Source organism: Otolemur garnettii, unplaced genomic scaffold (genome assembly GCF_000181295.1).
Source record: "Otolemur garnettii isolate 467f Iridium unplaced genomic scaffold, OtoGar3 scaffold00050, whole genome shotgun sequence".
Classification (NCBI taxonomy): Eukaryota; Metazoa; Chordata; class Mammalia; order Primates; family Galagidae; genus Otolemur; species Otolemur garnettii.
In genome coordinates this window covers 11,553,572-11,578,624 of record NW_003852445.1, presented here as the reverse complement: position 1 = coordinate 11,578,624, position 25,053 = coordinate 11,553,572, and the positions used below count along the sequence as shown (strand labels likewise).

Here is a 25,053-nt window from a genome sequence, read left to right as displayed (position 1 = left end):
GGGTGCGCAGAGCAGTGACATCCCAGATCAGGTCAAGGACATTGTTTCCTGGCCTGTGGGGTGCCACGGAAGGAGTTCAGAGTTGGGTCCCCTTCACAGCTTAGTGGTGAGCTTTAAGTCCGAAACCCCCAACTGCTTGAACAGAGGGTTCGTTAGGATGAGAGGTGAGCCCTCTGTTCCGTGGCTACTGCTGTCCTCACTTTGGTCCAGAAAAATGCGAAGAGCGCGGGGTCGAGTGTAGTGGAGACTCACCACGGCCCCACCGAGGAGGAGGCACAAGATGCCTGCGTCAGCATCCACGGGAAAAAGAAAACAGAGGAGGGGGGAGTCAGGGCACCAGGCCAGAACCGGGCCTGCCCTGCTCCACCTTGTGATGCCTGCCCCTCTCAGATTGCATGATACACGGGTTCCGTGCTACCTGGAGCAAGATAACAAACCCTTCTGAAACACCCCCCCCCCTATTTTTTAGAGACAGAGTTTCACTTTGTTGCCCTCAGTAGAGTGCTGTGGAGTCACAGCTCACAGTAACCTCTAGCTCTTGGGCTTAGGCGATTCTCTTGCCTCAGCCTCCTGAGGAGCTGGGACTAGGGGCGCCCGCCACAACGCCCGGCTATTTTTTGTTGCAGTTTGTCCAAGGCCAGGTTTGAACCGGCTACCCTCGCTATAAGGGGCCGGCGCCCTACTCACTGAGCCATAGGCGCCGCCCAACTGAAACCCCTCTTTTCATCTGTAAAATGGACATAACAATGCCTGTTACGTCTATGAACTCTTAAGGGGGTTAAGTTAGACAATAGTAGTGAACTCATTTTGTAAACTGGAAAGCACACACCCATTATACATCCCATCCCCTCTCCCAGCCTCCCTGGACTCATCCCCTGGGTCCTCACCCGTTGCCAGCGTGACCCAGAAAGCGGCTCCGTAATGAGCGGTGAGTGCAGAGGAGCCGAGGCGGAGTGGGCAGAGCTGCACGCTGGAGATGGAAGCGAAGGCAAAGACAGCAAACAGCGCGAAGGCGCCAGTGATCAGCAGCGCCAGGCCACCGTACAGCGGGGCTGGCGTGGAGAGCAGCACGTTGGACAGGAGCCAGAAGCAGAACGCCACCCTGCGGGAGTGGGAGGGGATCCACTAGTCAGGAGTAAATTCCCCCAGCCGGTCGGGGTTCCCGGAGCCTCGCTCCCCTATGTCCCCACTCCAGCGTGAAAGCCTGGGTCTGGGATGGTGGAGACACCCAAGTAATCCCCCAAGGGAGAAGCAGAGGGCGGTTGCTGGGTCTTTCCAGATTCGGACTGTCAATGCAGATCTCATGACTTTCTGACCCGAGAGGCTGTACTTCTTACCCCAGAGAGCATCGGGCTGTACTGCAGATCACCTGGGGGGGGGGCAACCTCCCTCTTCCATCCTCCTCCCCCAACCCCGCGCGCGCGCGCACACACACACACACACACACACACACCAAGCCTTCCCAACCCCCGCGCTTACCACAGCGTGGCCGAGGCATAGTGTCCCGCCAAGTGGTACTGGTGGTACAGCCCGCAAGGGCTGCTCGGTGTGAATTTTTCTGCCAGGTAGAGCACTGGGTCTGGCAGCCCCTTCTCCAGTGCACTCACGTACTCTGCGGTGTAGTCCTCGTCCAGACGCCAGGTGAACTGCTCGTTGTAGTCAATGGTCTCGTTCAGCTGTTGAACTGGGGTCCCTGCCGGGAATAGCCGAGTTATCGGGCTGCTTCCGGCCAAGGACCTCAAAAGTAAGCAGACCCATATAGCAAAGCTAGAGTGTGGCACCCACCCATGGCGAGAGAAATGGGCTTGGTGGTGGTTGGAGAAAACGCAAATCCATGAGGACCAAAAGCTACTTGGGCCTGTAGGATGTGAGAGATCCCCCCCTAACCTATGGGACTTCCCAGACCCCAGGACATCACTGCCCCAGCCCCCTCACCTGTGAGTGTAATATTAACGCCTTCCAGACCCACTTGCAGACCAACATGGGCTCGAACGCGCTCAGCACTGAAGGCTTTGTAGGATGTGGTGGTGTACACTGTGCCCACGAACCATTCTGTGCTGAAATGCACCGCTGTAGGAAAAGGTACACAGTGGCAATGGGGTGGGAAGATGGGATTAGAGAGAGGTGATAGGGGGTGGGACACTATGTAGAGGCATGGGAATCTAGAGGTCCAATGTGCTTGCATGGTAAGGACTGAAAAGGGGGGAGTAGAAAGAGCTGGAGAGTGGAAAGGGGAAGCAGGAAACCCACCCCAGTTCCCTATTTTTCCAGGTGCCCCCTACCCACATCCATTCTCACCACATGGGCTGCACCACACACTCACCCACAATTTCTGCGCCTATGAACAGACTGAGAAGAACTCTCACCAACCAGAACCAGCGCTGCAGGAACAAGCACCCAGGTCAGGAGTCCCCAACATCTTCCTTGACCCTACTTCACCTCTGATCTTTTGTCACATTCCTGACCTTTGAGGTTGATGTCAGGCATGCTTTTCTTGCAGTCCTTCTGGGCTACTGGCATTTCTGATGTTTTCTGGCCATGTACTTCCCTCTCCCCACCCCTATTTCCCTGTCTACCCTACAGCCCCTGGTGCCTCTGCCTGGCACTCTCTGGCCTCCTTCACTCCCTCAGTTGTCTGGCACCTGGTCCTGGTTCCACCTCCTAATCAAGTCACTGTTTGGTGAGGCTTAGTGATTCCAGAAGTGCTAGGCAGACAGGGGTCACCTCCCTCAGAAGAGGGAGGCCCCAGGGCCTGGTCACTAAGTGGAGGGAATGAGAATGCAGGTACTTCTAGGTGCACCAGTTCCCAGAGGAATCAACATAGATCAAGATGTAAAGAAGCTGAGTCCTCCCAGACATGACAAATGCACAACTTAGTTTCTAGGGGAGGGGGAAAGTCTAAAGAAATGCACCCAGTCTGCTACAACTTCAAATGCGGTGTGAGATTCTCTGAGTCCTTAGGATGGGACACCTGTACACATGTGTCTCACTCAGCACAGGGGGAAACACAGCAGTCTCAGCTGCTGACATCTGTCCTCTTGACCCGATGCTCTCACCATCAGCCAGAGGACTCAGTGAGAGTCAGCTACAGTCTGGGGAGATGTGGGAGGCCCTGGCAGCAAATGAATCTTAGAATCAGTCCTAGAATTACTGGGCTGGGTACCTACTCTCTGCAGCAGCCTTCTAAGTGACCCGGCTTAGGTCCTCCAGTAAGTCTTGCACCAGGAGCCTTCCCTGTCCTTAAGGAGGTGCTTGCAGCACCAAAGTCCTGAATTTGCGCTGAGCCTCAGTTTGACTATTCATGGAGACCCTGTGCACACAGTCTTACTTGTCCTGTGTCACTCACGACAAGCTACCCAGGAGGCCTCCCACCCTCTAACCAAAGCAATGAGGACCCCCCTTACCGAGTGGCCACGGATTCCCGGCAAGATAAGCAGAAAGCTGGCCGCCAAGGCCAAGAACACCAGAATGACGATAAGCAGCGGGACGCAGAAGCCCGCAGCATGCCGGGGCTGAGGGTAAAAAGGCAGCACGCCATTCCACAGGGTCATGCTGCAAGCTGGTGAGAGCAGCACCAAGGTGGGTGAGCAGGCGAGCAGGGGCTGCCTGGAGGCAGGAGAGCGAGTCTTTGGTGTCTCTTTGCTTCAAGACCCCTGCCAAGTGGGTTTCAAGGAAGCACAGCGGGTTGGCCCCGACAGAGCTGGGTTAACCAGAAAGCGGAATTATTTCTCACTGGCTGTGGCCAGTTACTTTTCCAGCTTTGCTGACTGTCGCTGCATTGGAAGTTGGGCGGAACCCGGACTCCTTTTATAGGGGTGTAGGGAGCTTGCTGCATGGAAGTCCCAGCCCAGCAGCGGTGTAGGAGAAGGAAGAAGTCATGCAAATAAGGGGCGGAGGACACTGCAAATAAGAGCCCCGCCTTCACATCAGGAGGGTGAGCACCGGGCCCAGATGCTCACACTTGACGCGGGTCTGTCACCAGCGGACTCCCCTGCAGCAGTGAGACTGAGAACCCAGAGGAGGGTGAGAGTGCGGCCAGGGAGGCTGAGGATCGGGAAATGGGAAGTGAGTGGGAGCCTGAAGTAGAGCCTAGAAGCAAAGATTTTAAGAGGAAAGAAGACGTCTGAGTTCAATGGATGAAAGTCCTAACACAGAGGGTTGTATCGGAGTTTAGGGCCCGTCAGGCTTGGGCATTCATTACCCGGGAGGGAGCTGGTTTAAGGGAGGACTGTGGGTCCCAGGCTCCCAGCTCAGTAGCCTCTGTCCCTTCCCTTCCTCCTCTAGGAGAAACAGTGACTGAGAGATTTGAGGGTGAGGGCTTTGAGATTTGAGGGTGAAGCACTAAGCTAGCTCTGGGAGGCTGGACCAGTCCTGCCTGGGACTGACATGCCCCGGAAGTCTTGTGCCCAGTGGGTTCCTGTGGTCAGGGTTAGCTTTCTGATGGGTGGAGGATGGGGAACAGTGTCAATGCCACTAGAGCTGCCAGTTGTCCTGGAAGAATGGCGTGGTCCTAGGTGAGGTGATGCTTCTTTCTAACAGCACTGCTTCAGAAGTGAAAAATAGCTGGTGCTCTTCCTCCAGTGCCAGCTGTAGGGGTGTATATGGCGAGAGGCACGTGTGTTCTGTGCCCCTCACATACCACCTTCCGTCGCCCACGCTGCAAGGTCAGCATGTTCCGCTCAAGACTAGAGGCACTGGTGCTCCTGGGAGCTCTGCTGACTGGATCCCTGGTTCCAGTGGGTAAGTGTCAGGCTCCCCTAGTTACGGGGTGTCACCCAATATACCCTGGGAGTAGGGGAAGGGAGAGGTGTAGGCAGCGGCTCCCTAAGGCTAGAAGGTCGGGTCAGGATGGGAAGTTCAGCAAAGTTCGGCAGGTTGGGAAACGTCCTGCGCGCCCGCCACACGGCGCAAAAAGTTGCCCCTTGTGTCCGGTTGGGGGCGCTCCGCGAGCAGGGGAAGGGCCGGATGAGGCCCTCAGGTCCCCAGGAGTCGCTGGGAGGCTGGTGCTGAGGGAGCTCTCTGTGCCCACAGGTGGTGAGGACACGCTCTCACTGCCCTGGGAAGTGCAGCGCTATGACGGCTGGTTCAACAACCTGAGGCACCACGAGCGTGGCGCTGCAGGTGCGTCCTGGGGCCAGGGTAGGGGGAGGCCTCAGCTTGCAAAGGGAGTCTGGCCGGGGGACCCAGGGGAACCTGAGACCAGCAAGCCGGCTTCCTAAGCAGCGTGATCTTAACGCACATCAGGGGCTAAGAGACCCTTGGGAGAAAGACTTCTGTCAGTGAAGGTGGGGGGTTTGAGGGAGGAGCTGGGTGAGGTTTGGGGGCTTCCCGGGGATGGAGTGTTCTAAGTCCTGCTCTCTGCCACCCGCAGGCAGCCGGCTGCAGCGCCTTGTACCAGCCAATTACGCTGATGGAGTGTATCAGGCTCTGGAGGAGCCGCTGCTCCCCAACCCGCGCAGTCTCAGCAACGCCACCACGAAGGGTGAAGCAGGGCTGGCATCGCTCCACAACCGCACCGTGCTGGGGGTCTTCTTTGGTGAGAACAAAAGGGGAGATGGGGGCGGGCTTGTTTAGCAGCTGAGAAATGGGCCCCGAGGCCCTCCTGCAAGTCCACAGGAGATCTATCTGAGATTCCCAGCCTCTTCCTGCCGGCTAAGCGGCACTTCAAGCCTGCTTTTATTTCAGAGGAATTTGGGGTATCTGGACAGGGGTATTTGCTCCCTTAATATATCTCGTATACCTCACCCCAAACCCAGGAGTGCCACTGGAACCCTATTATAGCTCTTGGGAACTGAGTGCCCGGTGCCACCGCTCTGACCCTGTAACCACCATCCCCTGAAGAGGGAGGAGGACTGGTTTGGAGGGCCTTCACATAAATTATATCGTTTGATTCTCATAATAACACTTTGAATTAGGTGGAAAGGGTACTGTATTCTCATTTTGCGTGATAGAAAACTGAAGCTAAGCCACAGTGCTTAGCTTGACTAAGATCGGATCCCAGCGGTGGAATGTATTTTGGTTCCCGAGAACGCTTGGGGGGTCGCCTGGACTGTAGAGAGAGCGTGACGCAGAGCATTTGCTCACCTTTTTGCGCCCCACACTTGCTCCCAGGCTACCACGTGCTCTCGGACCTGGTGAGTGTGGAGACGCCCGGCTGCCCCGCCGAGTTCCTCAACATCCGCATCCCACCCGGGGACCCTGTGTTTGATCCCGACCAGCGCGGGGACGTGGTGCTGCCTTTCCAGAGGAGCCGCTGGGACCCCGAGACCGGACGGAGCCCCAGCAACCCGCGGGACCTGGTGAGGGGTGACCAGTGGCGGGAGGGGGGCGGGACCCCGGGCAGGTGCGGCCCTGGGCTCCCGTCTTCACTCACCTGCCTCCGCTTCCCGATCCCCTGCTCACCCGCTTCGTGGCCCCGCAGACCAACGAGGTGACGGGCTGGCTGGACGGCAGCTCCATCTATGGCTCTTCGCATTCCTGGAGCGACGCGCTGCGGAGCTTCTCCAAGGGACAGCTGGCATCGGGGCTCGATCCCGCCTTCCCTCGAGACTCGCAGAACTCCCTGCTCATGTGGGCCGCGCCCGATCCCGCCACCGGGCAGCGCGGACCCCAGGGGCTGTACGGTGAGGCCGCGGGGCCGGCGTGTGGGGGGCGCGGGGCTCTGGCTGGGGCTCTGCGCCTTTGGGTTCCCTTGGTCACGCCGCTGCTCTCATGTCCTGCTCTCATCTCCTGCCTTGTGTCCCCACGCCGCCGTGTGCAGCCTTCGGGGCCGAGAAAGGGAACCGGGACCCCTTCCTGCAGGCGCTGGGCCTGCTCTGGTTCCGCTACCACAACCTGTGGGCTCAGAGACTGGCCAGCGAGCACCCAGACTGGAGGGACGAGGAGCTCTTCCAGCACGCGCGCAAGAGGGTCATCGCCACCTACCAGGTCAGCAGGACCGCACCCCTGAGACTCCTGTAGATCCACGGGAGGGGAGACTCCGTTCCCCCGCAGAGCTGCCCATCCTTGGACAATCTCCACCCAGAAAGCTCTCCCCAGGGAGCTAAGGACTAGGAAATGGCCCTCTAAAGGACAAGGAGGCAAAGGCTGTTTTCTGGAGAGATTTTGCTTGTGATTATTATTTAGCGCCTGCCCCTACCCCAAATCCCCTGGTTCCTAGTAAGGACCGGCCTCACACCACTCCTGTTTGAACCCCCTGCCTGGTCCTCACCTCTGCACCTGAGTCTTCCTTGGGCTCAGATTCCTACAGGCCCTGCCAGGTCCAACTTAGGCCTCTCCCTGTCCTCTCTCTGACCCTCAGAACATTGCTCTGTATGAGTGGCTGCCCAGCTTCCTGCAGAAAACACCCCCGGAGTACACAGGTCAGGGGGTGGAGAGGGGGGATGGGAGGCTTGCAGGAGGGTTTGCAGGGGTAGGTAGCCTGGGTGGTTTGAAGGCTAAATTCTTCTATCCTGTCTGGTCCCCTTTTCCCAGGATACAAGCCATTTCTGGACCCCAGCATCTCCCCTGAGTTTGTGGTGGCCTCTGAGCAGTTCCTCTCCACCATGGTGCCCCCTGGCGTTTACATGAGGTGGGGGGGAGTGTTGTGGTGGGAGGGGCACAGCACAGGGGCAGAAGTGTAGAATGACCCCCCCCCCAAGGGCATGGGCCTTTTTATACACCTCCAGTTTTATTGAGGAAGGGAAGCAGAATTTGCCTCAAACTATGATTCTGGGGTAAGAGGTTTGGTGTTAGCAGGGAAATCTTCCCCACTTTCCTGATAGTTGAACTTTGGTTGCTGAGTGTAAGATGTGTCCAGGAGTTGGGTCATCTTCTTCCCTCCTTCCCTCCTCACCTATGTAGACTAAGAGGTCACTCTATCTTCAGTAAACACACATTGCCAAATCTCTGCTATGTCCAAGTTCATGGGCTACTCAATCCTACTCATCCCCACTGAGTCCTTTACCGTACTTAACCTCGTCTTAGTTTCTTCTCTAAATTCCCTCACCACATCCTTGTTTCTCCATTTCAGAAATGCCAGCTGTCATTTCCAGAAGGTCTTGAACAGAAATTTTGGCAGCTCCCCAGCTTTCAGGGTCTGCAACAGCTACTGGATTCGGGAGGTCAGACTGGGGTCAGGGTCAGGGAAGACAGGCAAGATCAGGGGAAGATAGGCAAGGTCAATCTCTTCACATAGGCGGGAGAAAGTAAGCTGGTTGTTGGGTATTCCTGGTCTGGGATGGGAGATGAAGTATTGAGAAAATCATCTAGAGACAACAGCTCAAGAAAGCCTGGCCCTGGCTTTGTCCTGAGGTGTTATAGTGGTCCAGGCTGAGAGGGATTGATTTCTGGGTAGGGGAACTAGAGCTTATATTGAGTATATTGTTTACTTCCAGAACCCCAATCTGAACAGTACCGAGGCGGTGAGTCAGCTGCTGCTGGGAATGGCCTCTCAGATTTCAGAGCTGGAAGATAGGATAGTGGTTGAAGATCTGAGGGGTAAGTTCAAAGCTAGAAGGCAGGGAGGGCCAGAAAGCCAAGGAACCCAGGAATCCTTCTAGCTTAGTCAACTAGCAGACTTGGAGTACTCAAGATTCAGGAACAAAGATATACACTTAAACTTAAAATAGCCATTAGAAGAAAATATTTTTTTCTTTTTCCTCAACTTACAATTTTGTGTTACTTTTATTTTAAATTAACTATGTCTGAGTATAGGTGTGTGGCACCATAATCTCTCTGGTACTAAATTAGGTTCTAAAGTTCTTCATCCAGCCCCATCTTAAAGTTAGGAAAACAGGATAGGGAGTTTGCTGCTTGGTGACTAGAACAATCTTGAGTCTTGAGTCTTAGAGGAAGGATTTTACCAAAAAAAAACTGCCCCTGAATGCACATGGTGACATTGGCTCCACACCCGGACAAGGTCAATATGGGTGCAGGTCTGATATAGAGGAGTGCTGGGCTATAGTGCCCACAGCTGGATGCAAGGCTGCAGGACAAAGAAGGGTTGGGAGGACTGAGCCCATAGTCTGGTCTTCTCTCCTCCTCAGATTACTGGCCTGGCCCTGGCAAGTTCTCCCGCACAGACTACATAGCCAGCAGCATCCAACGTGGCCGAGACATGGGGCTGCCCAGCTACAGCCAGGCCCTGCTGGCCTTGGGGCTAGAGACCCCAAAGAACTGGAGTGACCTCAACCCTAATGTGGACCCCCAGGTCAGGAATGATTATAATGGCAGCCAAAGCTTTTCTGTGGTAATAGTGCTCCAAATCCTTTGCATATGTTAGCTTAATCTACATCATGTTATAAGGTAGATACTATCATTGTCTCCATTTTACTTATGAGACAGTTGGTAAATTGTGGAGGCAAGATTTAAATTCAGCCATCTGACTCCAGAGTAATTTCCTAACCACTACATTATACTTCAGGGTGGCACCTGGGTTGGGTGCCATTGTCCTGTTCCTGCAGGGTCCCACTCCAAGGGTTGGGTGCCCCTGAAGCTGCTACTCATAGAGACCAGGCAGTCTGAATAGCAATGGTTACAAGATATAGTCCTCAGGTGCCTGACAGTGGTCTCACCATAGGTAGGGATGCACTGATCCTTCCACAGACTTTTCACTCCCCTGAGGGGGGGCTGCTTAGGAAGAGGAGACCAGGCTTGAGCAACAAGCCAGGCAGCTGCTGGGATCCTGTGTTTGAGGGATGGGGCAGCGGTGGCTGGTCTTGTCTTCCCCAACCCCCACACACTCTCACTCCTTACTTCCTGTGGTGTCCCAGGTGCTGGAGGTCACAGCAGCCTTGTATGACCAGGACCTGTCTCGGCTAGAGCTGCTTCTGGGGGGCCTCCTAGAGAGCCATGGGGATCCTGGACCCCTGTTCAGCACCATCGTCCTCAATCAGTTTGTGCGGTTGCGGGATGGTGACCGTTACTGGTTTGAGAACACCAGGAATGGGTGAGGCTGCCTGGACCCCCCAATCCCCATCTCAGACTCCACCTCAGCCTGGGCCCGGACCCTCAGCCTAGCCTTAGACCCCAGGAGATTGTCAGCCCATCTCACTATCCTTCCCCAGCACCCCTGGGTCTCTTTTCTCATCTGAGTCCTTGGGCCTAGGGTTGCTGGCGGCCTGAATCCCTTTCCCATCCCAACATCTACTTCCTCAACTTAGGCTGTTCTCCAAGGAGGAGATTGCAGAAATCAGAAACACCACCCTGCGGGATGTACTGGTAAATGTCACCGAAGTTGACCCCAGTGCCCTGCAGCCCAATGTCTTTTTCTGGCATGAAGGTGAGTGGTCTAGAAGAACACAAGTGACAGTGGCCAGAAAAGGAAATCACTGTGTTGTCCAGGGAGCCAGGCACCTTCTGTGTCAGGCAGGGAGGTGTTGGGCTGGTTCCCACAGTAGGGATTCAACTAGCATCCAGGCTGCACCCTGTGTTCAAGCTAAGTTACAGGGGCGGGAGCCTGGGGAGGAAGGAGAATACCTTGGTCCTTCACAGGACAGAAGGGAAGGAGGCCTGGCCAAGGAGTGAGATCTTCAGACTTTGAGGTCTTCTGTATACCCTCCTTAGGTGCACCCTGCCCTCAGCCCCAGCAGCTCACAACTGAAGGCTTGCCCCCCTGTGTGCCCCTTACTGTGCTCGACTTCTTCGAGGGTAGTGGCCCTGGCTTTGGCATCACCATCGTGGCCCTCTGCTGCCTTCCATTAGGTGAGCTCTTCACCCCTGCCCTGTCTCTCTTCTTCGGTCTCCAGACTGGCCTTACCTGTTGGCCTACAGGGCTAGCTCCCTCCTGCAGTTTGAGGCCAGGCACAGGGAGCCTTGTGAAGGGAGAGGGCAGCACCCTGGGCCTCAGTGAGGCTGTGGGTGAGGGGCTCCCTCCCCACCAGCTGCCTCTGATCCCTTTCAGTGAGTCTGCTTTTCTCTGGGGTGGTGGCTTATCTCCGAGGGAAAGAGCGCAAGAAACTACAAAGGAAAGGCAAAGAGAGTATGAAGAAGGAAGCAGCCAAAGAGGGAGTGCCCGGTGAGGTGGGGCTGGAAGGAGGGTGGGAGAAAGGGACACTGGGGAGCCTGGGAGAAGGGACCAAGTTACAGAGTGGGGAGAAAGGCTTCTGGGTGCCTGCTCAGACAGAGTGGAACTAGCCTGAGGGCGAGGGCCTGGGGACTTCCACTGAACCACTCTGCCCAATCTTCTCTTCCCCAGCGATGGAGTGGCCAGGCCCCAAGGAGAGGAGCTATCCCATCACCATCCAGCTGCTCCCAGACAGGCTGCAGGTCCTGGACAGGCAACTCACTGTGCTCCGCACAGTCCAGCTGCAGCCCCCACAGCAGGTCAACCTCATCCTGTCCAGCAACCGAGGCTGCCGCACACTGCTGCTCAAGATCCCCAAGGAGTATGACCTGGTGCGGCTTACCCTGCCTCCCCTGCCTGGACTTCCCCCAGCACCTCCCCTCTCACAAATGAGGGCCACCCTGCCCTCAGCTGCACAGCTCACCTATGAAGGCCCCCAGAGTCACCCTGAACCCCTCAGGCTACCACCTGGCCCCAGCCTAGAAGCATGGGGTGTGGGTGAAGGACCTTCTCCTTTCCTCAACCCAAAGCCCTTTGAGGGGAGGTTTAACAGAATCCTGAGCTCTGAGGAGCTGAGCTGTGAGGGCACCATCCTCCCACCCAGGTGCTGTTGTTTAACTCTGAAGAGGAGCGGGGTACCTTTGTGCGACAACTGCAGGACTTGTGTTCATACTGTGAGCTGAGCCTCCATGTGGCTGAGATGGGTGAGAGGGAGCTATTCAGGAAGGCTGTGACCAAGCAGCAGCGGGGACGCATCCTGGAGATCTTCTTCAGACACCTTTTTGCTCAGGTGCCATAACCTGTGCCTTTTAAAGATGGGCCTGGTCCAGGGGGTGGAAGAAACTGGGGCAGAAAGAACTCCACGTGGGTGCACTTAAGCTTTTACTCTATGGTCTGGAGACAGTCTTGCTTCAGTCTTGGCTTTGCCACTTAGCTGCATGACCTTGGGCAAATCACATCATCTTTGCTTTGTATCTTTGTTTTCTTATCTATAAAACAGTGATTCCAATTGTATCCATCCTAATACATTGTCCTGAGGGTTCAGTGAGATAGTCTGCAAGAGTGGTTCTTAAAGGTTGGCCCCTAGACCCACAGCATTGGCCTCAACTGGGAACTTGTTAGAAATACAGGAGAATCTCAGTAGTTGATCAAATCCCTACACTGACCACCTCCTTCAGTTGACCTAATTTCCATAGACCGGATATGCAACACATGTACATACTGGTAACAACAGTAGGCCTGGTTCCTGATGTAGACCACCTCTGTATGTTGACTAGTTTGTTGTAGTCCTTTGGGTGGTCTACTTACAGAAGTTCTACTTTATAAATTCTAGGCTCTTCCCCACGCAGACTAAATCAGGAACTCCGGGTAGGGCCCAACCATCTGTGTTTTAACAAAACCTCCAGGTGATTCTCATGCACTCTAACGTTTGAAGAATAGTACAGTGCTTAGGCCAGTGGTTCTCAACCTTCCTAATGCTGTGGCCCTTTAATACAGTTTCTGTGGGTCATGACCCACAGGTTGAGAACCGCTGGCTTAGGCCAAGCGTTCTGTACATTGTAGGCATTTAACAAATGATAGTTACATGTGACTTTTAAACTCTCTGCAGAGTGGCAGAGACCAAATCACAGGCACATGGCAGCCCCACCTGAACTGGCAAAGAGCACAGCCCTAGCCCTTTCTGTCCACTGTGTCTTTCACATCTTCTGTTTCCAGTATAAGTTCTCTCACTTTGTATTTCCCAACTTTGCCCCTTTCCCTGCTCTCCCCTTTCCCACTCCAGCACTATCCCCCGCTACATAAACTCTTGGTTCTGTGGGTCAAGGGAGAAATGGCCTGACTACTAGAAATTCTGTTCAGCCCTTCTGCAGGAGAATAGAGGCCCCCATCAGTATATCTAGTGATCTGGAGCAGCTACCAGGGCTCAATCTTTCTGATTTAGATTTTGGGAAGGTGTGAAGGGTCACTGAACTGTTTCCAGCCCAGGTCTTACTTCCTTTTCTTCCTCTTTCTGCTATTGCCCAAATGTAGGTGCTGGATATCAACCAGGAGGATGCAGGGGCCCTGCCCTTGGACTCATCCCAGAACGTGCGGGAGGCTCTCACATGTGAGCTGAGTAGAGCTGAGTTTGCTGAGTCCCTGGGCCTTAAGCCCCAGGACATGTTTGTGGAGTCCATGTTCTCTCTGGCTGACAAGGATGGCAATGGCTACTTGTCCTTCCGGGAGTTCCTGGACATCCTGGTGATCTTCATGAAAGGTAGGGGGTTGGGAGGTGGTGGGCTATCAAGGAGCCAGGGGTCTTTTGGCAGGAAAGTGACCTGCATCCCCTTCTTCTTCCTAGGCTCCCCAGAAGATAAGTCCCGCCTAATGTTTACCATGTATGACCTGGATGAGAATGGCTTCCTTTCCAAGGATGAATTTTTCACCATGATGCGGTATGGGGTGGGCCCTGTCATTCCTGAGATGTCCTGATGTTTTAAACAAGAAAACAGGTCAGGTCAGCAGAGGGTTGGTAAGGAGGTTGGCTGGCCATCTATATTGAGAGGAGACTTAGACAGTGCATCCAGCCTCGAAGTTTACCTTCCCAGCACTTTCAGCACTTTCAGCACCAGCCAGAAAAAAGTCTTCCAAGTTAAAAAAAAAAATTATGTATATAACAAATAAACAAAAACCCCAACACCAATACAACCAACAACAAAAGTCCACTAATCCCTTTTGGATGCCTTTGGACCTTCGTAAACCCTCTCACAGCATGCCTAGCCCAACACCATGCTTTCACAAAGAAATAATGGATGTATGACCTTGGTTGCTCTTCTAATCTTCATCACTATGGCAGGAGGAGAAACACGGAGAGTTTCTCTATATTCCAACCCTTCCATCATCTTGCTTCTTTTTTTTTTTTTAATTTCATGTTAATGTGAGGGTACATCTAGGTTATGATGTTTGCATTTGTTAGGTAGAGTCCCTCTCATAGGTGTGTCATATACCCTTGCATTATGCCCGTTAAGTGGAAGCACACTAATCCCCCTCCATATTCCCCTCTAGCTCCTTCCTTATTTTTCCTCTCCTCAACTTGAATAGAATTGAGTTTTTCTCTTATGTGGGCATGTATTAATTAGATCATCTACTGGCTTCATATTAGTATTGAGTAGATTGGATATTTGCTTTTCCATTCTTGTGATACTTTACTAAAAAGAATGTGTTTCAATTCCATCCAGGTTAATACAAAAGATGCAAAGTCTCTGTCTTTTTTATGGCTGAGTAGTATTCCATGGTATACATATACCACAGTTTGTTAATCCATTCCTGGGTTGGTGGGCATTTAGATTGTTTCTACATCTTGGTGATTGTAAAGGTCATCTTGCTTCTTAAGACATTAATGGTTTGACATGCCAAAAAATGCCAGCTTTGAGCATCATAGATTTCTCATTCCTGAATACAATGCTTCAGTAACACAGCCCCCTTTCACGCCATAAGGCAAGGTTCATGTCTCTCTTTGTTCTTTGTTGAATCCACCTCCTCTGCACTGTGAATGGCACATAGCAGGCATTCGACACATAGCTAACTGAATAAGACAAGATGAAATGGATGAGCAAATGAATACACAAAGTGAATAAATTAGCCTAGATTCATTTAACTTATCTCTTCCAATAAGCCTTTCCACCGTATTAGGTATACTGCTTAACTGTCATATCACTCTATAGTCTAAGTGGGCAAAGCTGATTGCAGTCTGTACCTGACTGGATGTGTCACTGTAGGCCTGGCCTTGGGGCTAGGGGACTCTAGAGAATCTAGGAGAGGGTCCATGCCACCAAGGGCTGAGCTCCAGCTTCACATTCTGTAACTCAGTGTGGATCTTGCTCAGTCTTGGGATGTCATTTTCAATGTGATGGCTGTGCTGGCTCTGCCATGTGAGCCCAGGTCTTTTTCTGCTGGCCTTACACAGACTTGTATGGTTAGTTTATTTTTGTTCCAAACCACAGCCTAAGAAAAGAGTTTAGGGCAGCACCTGTGGCTCAAGGAATAGGGTGCTGGCCCTATATACCGGAGGTGGTAGGTTCAAGCCCAGCCTCAGCCAAAAACTGCAACAACAACAAAAAAAAAAAAAAAAGAAAGAAAGAAAGAAAAGAGTTTAGCCACAGTAGCTGCTACTGTAGGTGCCATCAGATTGGGTGTGGAGACACTCCTGCCTGTGCCCCAGGGTGTTGGCACAAGGAAGCAACAGTGCTGCAGCTACACCCCTCCCTGTTGTCTGGTGCCTCCACCAGACTTGAAAGTGGGACCCAAGGGGTGGTGTGGGAGGCCTCAACAGAAGAGAGGAGGCAGACAGCCTGCCACAAGAGAGAGCCATGGCACACCCAGCACATATCCCGGCACTAAGCAGACATTCCTCCAGTTGCAGATGCCCCCCTGTTTGAGGGTTGCTTTCTCTAATTGGTCAAGGTTACTTCCAGTTCTGTTCTGCCTTTTGAGCCTGCGGCCACCCCACCCAGCTTAGTGTCAGCTGCAGGCTGGATGAACACCTTCTCAGTGCCATTTCCTGGGTCACTGGTAACCACACTAGATAATCTGGGACCTGACCCACCCTGCACCTGCCCAAGCCTGACCTCACTGGGTGATGGGCTGCTCTGCCTCTGGTCTTCTCTCAGGTCCTTCATCGAGATCTCCAACAACTGCCTCTCCAAGGCCCAGCTGGCTGAGGTGGTGGAGTCCATGTTCCGGGAGTCAGGCTTCCAGGACAAGGAGGAGCTGACGTGGGAGGACTTCCACTTCATGCTGCGGGACCATGACAGCGAGCTCCGCAGCACACAGCTCTGCATCAAAGGTGGAGGTGTGTGAGTATGTAACGAATGATTGGAGTCAAAATGAGAGTTCCTGGTGAACAAGACCCAGGTCTTACTTACTCTTCTGAGTCCTTGGTGCTTGGTACAGAGCCAAGCATGTGTAATCAAGGGCAGCATGTACAGGTATGCAAGTTGTATACTGCACAAAGAGGACCACTGAGGCTAAGGAGCAGGCTGAACTTTAGCCTACCCACTGCTCAGAGCCATGGCCACTGGTCAGGAATGTATCTGGCCAAAAGGAGAGGCACTATTTTCTTTACACAAAGGACCTTCTGGGTTACATCTACACAGAGAGGTCCTCTTTTATAATTGCACAAAATTGCCAGATTGTCTGCGCTGGGTTCAGTAGGTACTTCTGTAGGGAGCGTGGGAACAGGGCGGGAACCAGAGATCTAGACATGTCCAGCTTTCCCAGAGGTGAGGGGGGGAGCCTCCCACCCCATTCCACTGCCCTGGTGGGAAAGCCAGCCCAGCCTCTTGTCCTCCCCTCCAGGTATTGGAGACATCTTTAAACAAAACATCAACTCTCGAGTCTCATTCATCACTCGGACTCCTAGAGAATGGTGAGTAGGAGTGGGGCGCTGTCAGGTCTCTTCTCTTTCTCTCCAGCACAGAAATGAAGGAAGATGTTTGCCCTTAGAAAGGAGCTCCTAGCCCATGTTCAGTCCTAGCCCAACTTTCACCACATGCTGCTCCAGAGCCTGGCTCTCTCCCTGCCACTGCAGGCCAGAATCACTCTATAGAACAGATGACCAAATCATATTCATTCATTCTGCCTTGCCCCCTGCCTGTTTGCAGGAGCCTACCCCCTGCCCCCACCCCAAGCTCTGATCTTGCAGTTCTTCTCCTGACTGCAAAGACAGGGAGGAGAACAGACCCCATTTTCTGTTCCTTAGCTCCTATTCCGAGGGAATAAGGCTCCCTGCCTCAGAAGCTCCTATGCTGAAGAAAAGGTTTGGCAAAAAGTGAGTGTTTTCCAGGTTCCTGGGCCCAAGAAGACATGAGAGAAATCTCCTTGACTTATAAAGAACCATCCTGAGCCTCATTCTATTTGTTCCTGACCCAACTAGGGGGTCATAATGTTGAATGAATTTCATCCTCTCTCCACCTTTGCACCCCATTCTCCAGGCAAGGGACCTGGCTCAGAAGTAACATCAGGATGGTAGTAAGGGGTCCCCTGGCTCCTGCCTGCTTTGGCCACAGCAGTGAGGCCTGTGCAGGGAGCAGGAAGAGGGAAGGACAGAAAAAAATACAAGGAGGAGGTGGAGAAGGAGAGAAAGGAGGGGCTGGGTAGAGCAAATAAAGATGGTGGTAAAAGGGTTGAAGGGATGTGGGGCCTCCCTTGGAGGGCCCCCCGCCCAATTGCTTTCTTCCCTACATCAATTATGGTCCACCCTGGACCCTGACAGATCACCATGCTGCCTTTTATGGACTGGCATTTAGGGAAGGCCTTCCCTTCCTGCAGGGTGGTGGTGCCCTCCTCCCGGCTGTACACTGAGGCACTGCAGGAGAAGATGCAGCGAGGCCTCCTGGCCCGGAAGCTGCAGCAGTTCAAGCGCTTCGTGGAGAACTACCGGAGGCACATCATGTGTGTGGCCATCTTCTCAGCCATCTGTGTTGGCCTGTTTGCAGATCGTGCTTACTGTAAGACATCCAGGTTGTAGGCAGTGGGCAGGGAGTGGGCCCTGACCCCCAGGAAGAAATGGAGAGCCCTCTGGTTGCTCTTCCTGGTCCTCAACACCTGACACGGGTTCAGTACCCTGACCTACTATGCCAAGCTGATCTACCCCCACTCCCACACCAGACTATGCCTTTGCCTCGCCGCCCTCGGACATTGCAGAGACCACCTATGTGGGCATCATCCTGTCGCGGGGCACAGCAGCCTCTGTCTCCTTCATGTTCTCCTACATCCTGCTCACCATGTGCCGCAACCTGATCACCTTCCTGCGAGAGACCTTCCTCAACCGCTATGTGCCCTTTGACGCCGCCGTGGACTTCCACCGCTGGATCGCCATGGCTGCTGTTGTCCTGGCCAGTACGTGGCTCCTGGGCAACCTCCCCTTTGCTGAACCCCCTGGGTCTAGCTCCTTAGGCTCTGACCCTTCCTTACACTCCCATCTCTCCTCCATGTGCCTCCTCTTTCCCTGGGGTCGGAGGTAGAGGTGGCTCTGGTTGGCATCACTAAGAAGGTCTCCTTCAGTTTTGCACAGTGCTGGTCATGTAGTCAATGTCTACATCTTCTCAGTCAGCCCCCTGAGCCTGCTGGCCTGCATATTCCCCAACGTCTTTGTGAATGATGGGTGAGTTCTGGGGAAGGTCTCCCTGGGATTCCTGGGGTGGGCCTAAGCGTATAATAGAAATGAAATAGATGGTATCGCTGCAGACACTTAGCCCATCACTGAGTGAAGGTGTAAAGCTTGTCCTCTTGGGGAAGCTGAAAAGTGACTTCCTTACCTTCAAGAAGAAAGCTGGCTGTGATTGTCCAGGAAAAGTGTTTGGGAGATGAAGTTAGAGACTCTGTCACACAACTTGCCATCTCAGCCTTTCATCTATTCACTGGGCATTTATGGCGCATGTTCCATGTGTCCATTCAGCTGCCAGCAAGTAGAGATGTCAAGATTCATGCAGTCAGTCAGTCAACAACTGTTTATTGATCATTTACTATGTGCCTGGTATTGTATTGTTCTAATGCTAGGGGTAGAACAGTGAACAAAATAAAAATCTCTGCCCACACAGAGCTTACAGAAAAATGAGCTAACCATTCAAGGAAGCAAGGGTCAACTGTAGCGACAGAGTTCGGGATAACACGGGAGGAAAAATTGCTGAGAGTGTGGAGGGTGAAACCAGGGAGGCTATGTGCCCTGTTCCTGGGAAAGGTTTTTGGCTGAGTAGAAGCCCAGTAAACTCAGCAGTCAGGGCCAGCTGGAATAGAGTCATACTGTGGATGACAGAGGCAGATCCCCTCCTGCCCCAGCCAGAGGCTCCATGTGCCTTTGCCCCACAGGTCCAAGCTTCCTTGGAAGTTCTATGTGTGGTTCTTTCAGACCGTCCCAGGTAGGGAGTGCGGCTATGTGTGGGATCTGGGGATTCTGTCTGAGGACTTCTGCTTTTGTCTCCATCCCTCCATGAGTACACACTTGTTATAGTGGCCTTGAGGTTCCCTTCAAGCCTGCAGGACAAACCCCAGCTCTAGCCCCTCAGACAAAGTATTCTGGGGCCCCCAGAGAGATGAGAGAGGAAGGAGGGCAGAACATGGGGTTTCTCTGTTATATTTTCAGCCCAGGTTGAAGTCCCGAGACTACTTGCTGACCCTGTCCTCCTGCCCACAGGCATGACAGGAGTGCTGCTGCTCTTGGTCCTGGCCATCATGTATGTCTTTGCCTCCCACCACTTCCGCCGCCGTAGCTTCCGGGGCTTCTGGCTGACCCACCACCTCTACATCCTGCTCTATGCTCTGGTGAGGGACTTCTCTGGGCTGGGCCAGGCTGTGGAGCAGGGCACACAGGATAGGTACAGGGCTGGGGGTGGTGAAGGAGGGAGCAGGGAGAATTGGGCCCAAGATCTCAGAATGAAACCCTGAGATCTGACTCCCACACTCTAAAGCCACGGCCAGCCAAATCTATCCAGCCCAGGCCTAATGCCAGGGCAAGGGGGTGCAGGGTGGAGGCCTGGCCAGGCCTGAGTGGTACTGACTGGCCATGTCTCTAGCTCATCATCCATGGCAGCTATGCCTTGATCCAGCTGCCAAGTTTCCACATCTACTTCCTGATCCCAGCAATCATCTATGGGGGGGACAAGCTGGTGAGCCTGAGCCGAAAGAAGGTGGAGATCAGCGTGGTAAAGGCGGAGCTGCTGCCTTCAGGTACCAGGCCTAGCCTGACCCAGGTGGGGAGCATCAGAGGCAGGAGACAGCTCAGTCATCCTGAGCTGCATCTGACACCCCTCAGGCACTCCTGGACCTTTCCTGATGGAAATGCCAACCCAGGAAGGGCTGTGCTTAGCTCTCAGGAGATTTGCAGGCAGTAAGAAGAGGCCACTGAAAGTGCATTCAGAGATGAGAAAAAGCCCCGTGTGTGGTCCTGAGCGAGGGGAAGTGCAAGGCAGGAGGCGGTGTATCTCTCTCGCATTCATTCTCCCAGAGATAAGCAAATGGCCTAGATTGCCAGTTTGTTATCGAGAGTCAGCATTGGCCCAAATAGGGATTGATCTCACTGTGAAGGGTGGCAAAGGAAGATTTTATGTGTCACAAGACTCACACTGTAGGAAAATAAATCTCACGTCAGTTTTATTTCAATCAAGATTATGTAAGTATGAAGTCTCAGAGTGGTGTTGGTGTGCCTTTCCACTCTCAAGCATTTGCTGATCTTCTTCAACACAGAGAGAGTGGTGTGAGGCCCAGCTGTGGCCAGGCCATAAACCAGCCAAAATTTGGTCACAAAAACAAATATGTTGCTTTCCACTTAGAGCGCATGATACTGGTTTTCTACTTACTTTAGTGATAAAATTTCATGTCAAGATAAATCAAATTGAAAAAATAAGTCCATTTAGAGAAAAAGTATTAGATAAGTGCCAGTACAGGAGGTGTACAGATATGACCCGCCACGAAGGTAACCCTTGAATGATGGAGGTTTGGTAACCCCTAAGATGATCTCTGGGAAGCCCAAGACCCCTTTATCCAGGAGCTTGGTATTCAGTGGAATGAGGCTGGGACTCATGGTGGGAAGAGGGAGGAGAAAAGAGGAAGGGGGCCTTCCTACTCCCAGCCCCAGGAGCCTCATTTGGTCAGACCATGTAACTACTCCTGGGTCTCGGGAGTGTGGAGAGTCCCCAGGTCCCAGGAGCAGGCGTTCTGATCTGTGTTTGTCCCTGCCTGTGACCCCCAGGAGTGACTTACCTGCAGTTCCAGCGGCCTCAGGGCTTTGAGTACAAGTCCGGGCAGTGGGTGCGGATCGCCTGCCTGGCTCTGGGGACCACCGAGTACCACCCCTTCACGCTGACCTCTGCACCCCATGAGGACACACTCAGCCTACACATCCGGGCAGTGGGGCCCTGGACCACTCGCCTCAGGGAGATCTACTCATCCCCACAGGACAATGGCTGTGCCAGATACCCGAAGGTGCCCATGATTGGGAAACCACTGTGGGGCCTCTGACATTGGCAGAGTATCTCTGCCCTCCCTTATCCTGAGATTGGAAGCTCCAGGCCTACTAAGGCCAGGCTAAGAAAGGGCTGGGGTGTTCAGAAGAGGCTAGAGGACTCTATGTCCTCCTCCCAGCACTTCTGGCTTCAAAGCTGAGGCAGGGCTGGGCTCATCCCATCTCTCCTTCTCTTGGCAGCTGTACCTTGATGGACCTTTTGGAGAGGGCCACCAGGAGTGGCATAAGTTTGAGGTGTCCGTGCTAGTGGGAGGGGGCATTGGGGTTACCCCTTTTGCCTCTATCCTCAAAGACCTGGTCTTCAAGTCATCCTTGGGCAGCCAAATGCTCTGTAAAAAGGTGAGTGTCCCTTCTCTATTCTTCATGTGGAGGACAGGCAGCCTGACTATGTTCCTATATCACAGCAGAGGAGGGTGAGAGAAAGTTCCTGGCTCTAGGCCCTGGGTCTACAGGGCCATTCATGCACACTAGTTCATATGCCGAACTTTGAGGGAGGGTTGGAGGTGTAGCCAAAAGATCCTCTGCTGGGACCTGTCAGTTGGAAGCCTGGGATCAGGCTGGTGAGTCCTTCCAGGCTTTGGCTTCTGTGGGTAGTCTAAGCCCTCAGGGGTCCTCAAACTTTTTAAATAGGGGGCCAGTTCACTGTCCCTCAGACCATTAGAGGGCCAGACTGCAGGCCCCGGGACAGGTCGGCTGCTAAGCAGGACAGGCAGCGGTGGCAAAAACACCTGGCAGGCTGGATAAATGTCTTAGGCAGGCTGCATGTGGCCCGCGGGCACGTAGTTTGAGAATGCCTGGTCTAGGGCCTTTCAACCTCTCAGGCAAAGGCGCCTGGGATGTAGGGAGCCTAAGCCTAGCTGGGACTTAAGCTCCAGCTGTGTGTCCCCAGATCTACTTCATCTGGGTGACGCGGACCCAGCGGCAGTTCGAGTGGCTGGCTGACATCATCAGGGAGGTAGAGGAGAATGACCACCAGGACCTGGTGTCTGTGCACATCTACATCACTCAGCTGGCTGAGAAGTTCGACCTCAGGACCACCATGCTGGTATGTCAGGGCTGGCCAGGCAGGGCAGATTGGCAGGGAGGTGGGTTTGCAGGGGAAGGCCAAATGGCCAGGGCAAGTGGGTGAACAGCCAGGCTTAGCTGGCAGGAGAGACAGAGCTGGTGGTCCTGACCCTCAGCCTCCAGGGCCAGGCTTACCCCCGTCTCTGTCTCTTGGGCTATTTGTGAGCAGGCTCAGGCTGGGTACTGACCCTGATCCTGAACCTAACCTCTCCTGTGCCCTCAGTATATCTGTGAGCGGCACTTCCAGAAGGTGCTGAACCGGAGTCTGTTCACGGGTCTGCGCTCTGTCACCCACTTTGGTCGACCTCCCTTTGAGCCCTTCTTCAACTCCCTGCAGGAGGTCCACCCACAGGTCAGTCTCACCCCTCCCACCCTGGGACTCTTACCTTCCCCCATCAGGACATCCTGGCCCTCCAACACCCTGCATCTCTCTCCTGAGCAGAGAACTCCCATCCCCACCCTGACCCAGGATGGGGTCAACTGCTGAAGCAAGACTTCAATGTGCCTCTGGTCCCCAGTTCAAGCCTCCCTTTCAGGGCTTGGGCTCAAAGTGCCAGTCAGGCTCAAGAAGCAGCTTTCCCTCAGGTAGAAAACATCTCAAGGCTGCAGGCCTCTAAATGCAATCCCCTGACAGGTCCGCAAGATTGGGGTGTTCAGCTGTGGCCCACCAGGAATGACCAAGAATGTAGAGAAGGCCTGTCAGCTCGTCAACAAGCGGGACCAAGCCCACTTCATGCACCATTATGAGAACTTCTAAGCCCGCCCTCCTGGACTCCTGCTCCCAGCCTCTTGCTTTCTCCACTATGTCCCTAAGTTGCCCACCCCTAAGCCCCTCCCTCATTGCCCTATCTGTCCCATGCTCTGAGAAGATACAGAGGACTATTTTCCACACCAAGTTCAAGCAGTGGTTGGTGTGGAAAGCAAACTGGAGAGGGGACCGTGCCTTCTTGTGACTACTGTGGGGTGAAGAGATGTACTAGTGTTTGTCTCCAGTGGGTTCCCATGTCTCCGTTTGACTTCCACAAAATCAATGTATTTTCTTGGATCAGGCATTTGAGGGAGGAGGGGGTAGGGATACCTCTGAGTGAGAATGTCCTCAGGGCCTAGCACAGAAGCCGTGATGCTTAGAATCTCAATGGCTCAATTGTTTCAACCCAGTCTCTGGGCCTTCTCCCTCTAGGAGCAGTGCTGCTCCTACCCCTTTCTGTCCTAGAGGGTTGGGAACCTTGAGGAGGGTACCAGAGAACAAAGTTTCCTCCCCACCCCTGATGTTCCTGAGGTCAGCTAGTGATGCATTGACCCTGGTCTGACCCCACTGGAGCAGTTCCTGAGCTTGGAGACTGAAGAAGTCCAGACCCTCTGAGAAAGAGTCAAAACTCTCCTTCAGTTCCCCACTTCTATAGAAGTTGGGTGACCAGTTGCCCAGGACTCTCCCAGTTTTAGCACTGAAATCTCATGTCCCAGGAAACTCTTCAGTTCCAGACAGATCAGGACAACTGGTAACCTCACTAGTTGGTGACTACTAGAATGTCACCTCCATACTCGGCTCTTTAAGATCCTTCCTTTTCCTTCTTCATCTGACTCATTCTTAAAAAGCTGAGCTGTATTTTAATTTGAGGTATAATTTGCATGCAGTTAAGTGTACAAATCTTAAAGTAATCATGTGCATGATTACCAACACCCAGATCGAGATAAAGAACATTTTGACATTTTCATCACTCTAGAAACTTCCCTTGCACCCCCTTCCAGTTAGTCTCTCCCAACTCCTAGAAGCAACCACTGATGTGATTCCTGTCCTTCTGGTTTTGGTCACTGAATGTGCTCTTTTGAGACTGGCCTCTTGCATTTACCATAATACCTTTGTGATCCATCCCTGCTGTTGTATGTATCAATAGTTCCTTTTTATTGCTGAGTAGTATTCACTGTGAAGATGTACCACAGTTTATTGTCTTTACCTGTTGATGGATGTTTGAGTTGTTTCCCATTCTGGGTGATTATGAATAAAAGTGCTATAAACATTCTTGTGCCTATCTTTTGGTGGCCATAATGCACTCTTAGGGAGGAGGGTGTGGAAATACCTCTGAGTGAGAATGTCCTCAGAGCCCAGTGCAGAAACCATGATGGGTTTATACCCAGGAGTGGAACTTCTGGATCATAGAGTTTTTCAGCCAGTAGGACCTGTGGAGGGAGAGTTTCAGGCCATCTTCACATCCCTTTACCAGGCTCCTGCCGTTGGCCTTACCTACCTCTTCAGCAGGCCTGATGCCTCTGAGTCGCAGCCCTCTATATTGAAAGTATCTCTCTGACAAGCTGGAAGAGCATGAAATCAGGAGCCAAGAGAGTTGGATTCTAGTGCCATTGTTACCTATAAACAGCCACAGAGGAAAATTCCTTAACTTCTCAGAGCCTTATTCAAATGTCTGTGAGGGTATTGATAAGTCAGATAGTGCTATGACCCTAGACAATTATGCAGATGAAAAAAGTTTTTGAAAATACATTATAAAATTGCAGTGTATGATAATTAGTCCACTTATTTACCAATAGCATCATGCCTCCAGGCTGCCAGTCCTCCTGCTTCTTACCAAGTACACAACCAGCCATTAATCCTGAACTCTAGCCCCTTAAGTCTTAGCCTTAGCTTTATTCCAAAATCTGACCTAGTAGTACCTTCCTATTTCATTCTAAAAATTGCTCAAAATATTTATCTGTTGCATCCAAATTTACCTATCCTTGGTAGACTGGAGAATGGCATTAATGTGGCTATCATAATTATCCATAGCACTCCCTCCTCAACCCTGACCTCTCTGTCCCGCAAGGACCCAAGTGAGAGTCTCCTGAAGATTCTGCAATCATGGAAGATGTATCTCCACCTAACTCTTGCCCAAACCCTGGACAATGCTACATGCACGTCCATCTGGTAGAGAAACATGCCATCAAGACCTTG

The 25,053-nt window shown here is 52.9% G+C and overlaps 2 protein-coding genes across 2 annotated transcripts; one reads left to right on the top strand and one right to left on the bottom strand.

Annotated features, from left to right (window-relative positions):
- Positions 1–93: 93 nt before the first annotated feature.
- DUOXA2 (dual oxidase maturation factor 2) lies at positions 94–3,667 on the bottom strand. Its single transcript, XM_003791847.1, has 6 exons — positions 3,405–3,667; positions 2,324–2,381; positions 1,936–2,070; positions 1,480–1,693; positions 888–1,102; positions 94–284 (listed from the first exon to the last, which is right to left on the bottom strand). The coding sequence occupies exons 1-6, from the start codon at positions 3,549–3,551 to the stop codon at positions 94–96; spliced, it is 960 nt and encodes a 319-aa protein (XP_003791895.1). The 5' UTR covers positions 3,552–3,667.
- A 1,003-nt stretch (positions 3,668–4,670) lies between these two features.
- Positions 4,671–22,866, top strand: DUOX2 (dual oxidase 2). The gene is made up of 33 exons (XM_012806351.1): positions 4,671–4,740; positions 5,032–5,125; positions 5,376–5,536; positions 6,112–6,299; positions 6,422–6,623; positions 6,761–6,927; positions 7,301–7,361; positions 7,474–7,570; positions 8,012–8,102; positions 8,376–8,478; positions 9,027–9,190; positions 9,753–9,928; positions 10,143–10,261; positions 10,546–10,683; positions 10,883–10,996; positions 11,177–11,376; positions 11,649–11,834; positions 13,076–13,301; positions 13,386–13,479; positions 15,694–15,879; positions 16,362–16,451; positions 16,785–16,853; positions 17,354–17,532; positions 17,693–17,923; positions 18,089–18,188; positions 18,893–18,942; positions 19,218–19,345; positions 19,597–19,750; positions 20,772–21,004; positions 21,225–21,383; positions 21,934–22,089; positions 22,333–22,461; positions 22,744–22,866. Exons 1-33 carry the CDS (start codon positions 4,671–4,673, stop codon positions 22,864–22,866), a joined length of 4,638 nt encoding a protein of 1,545 aa, XP_012661805.1.
- Positions 22,867–25,053: the final 2,187 nt, after the last annotated feature.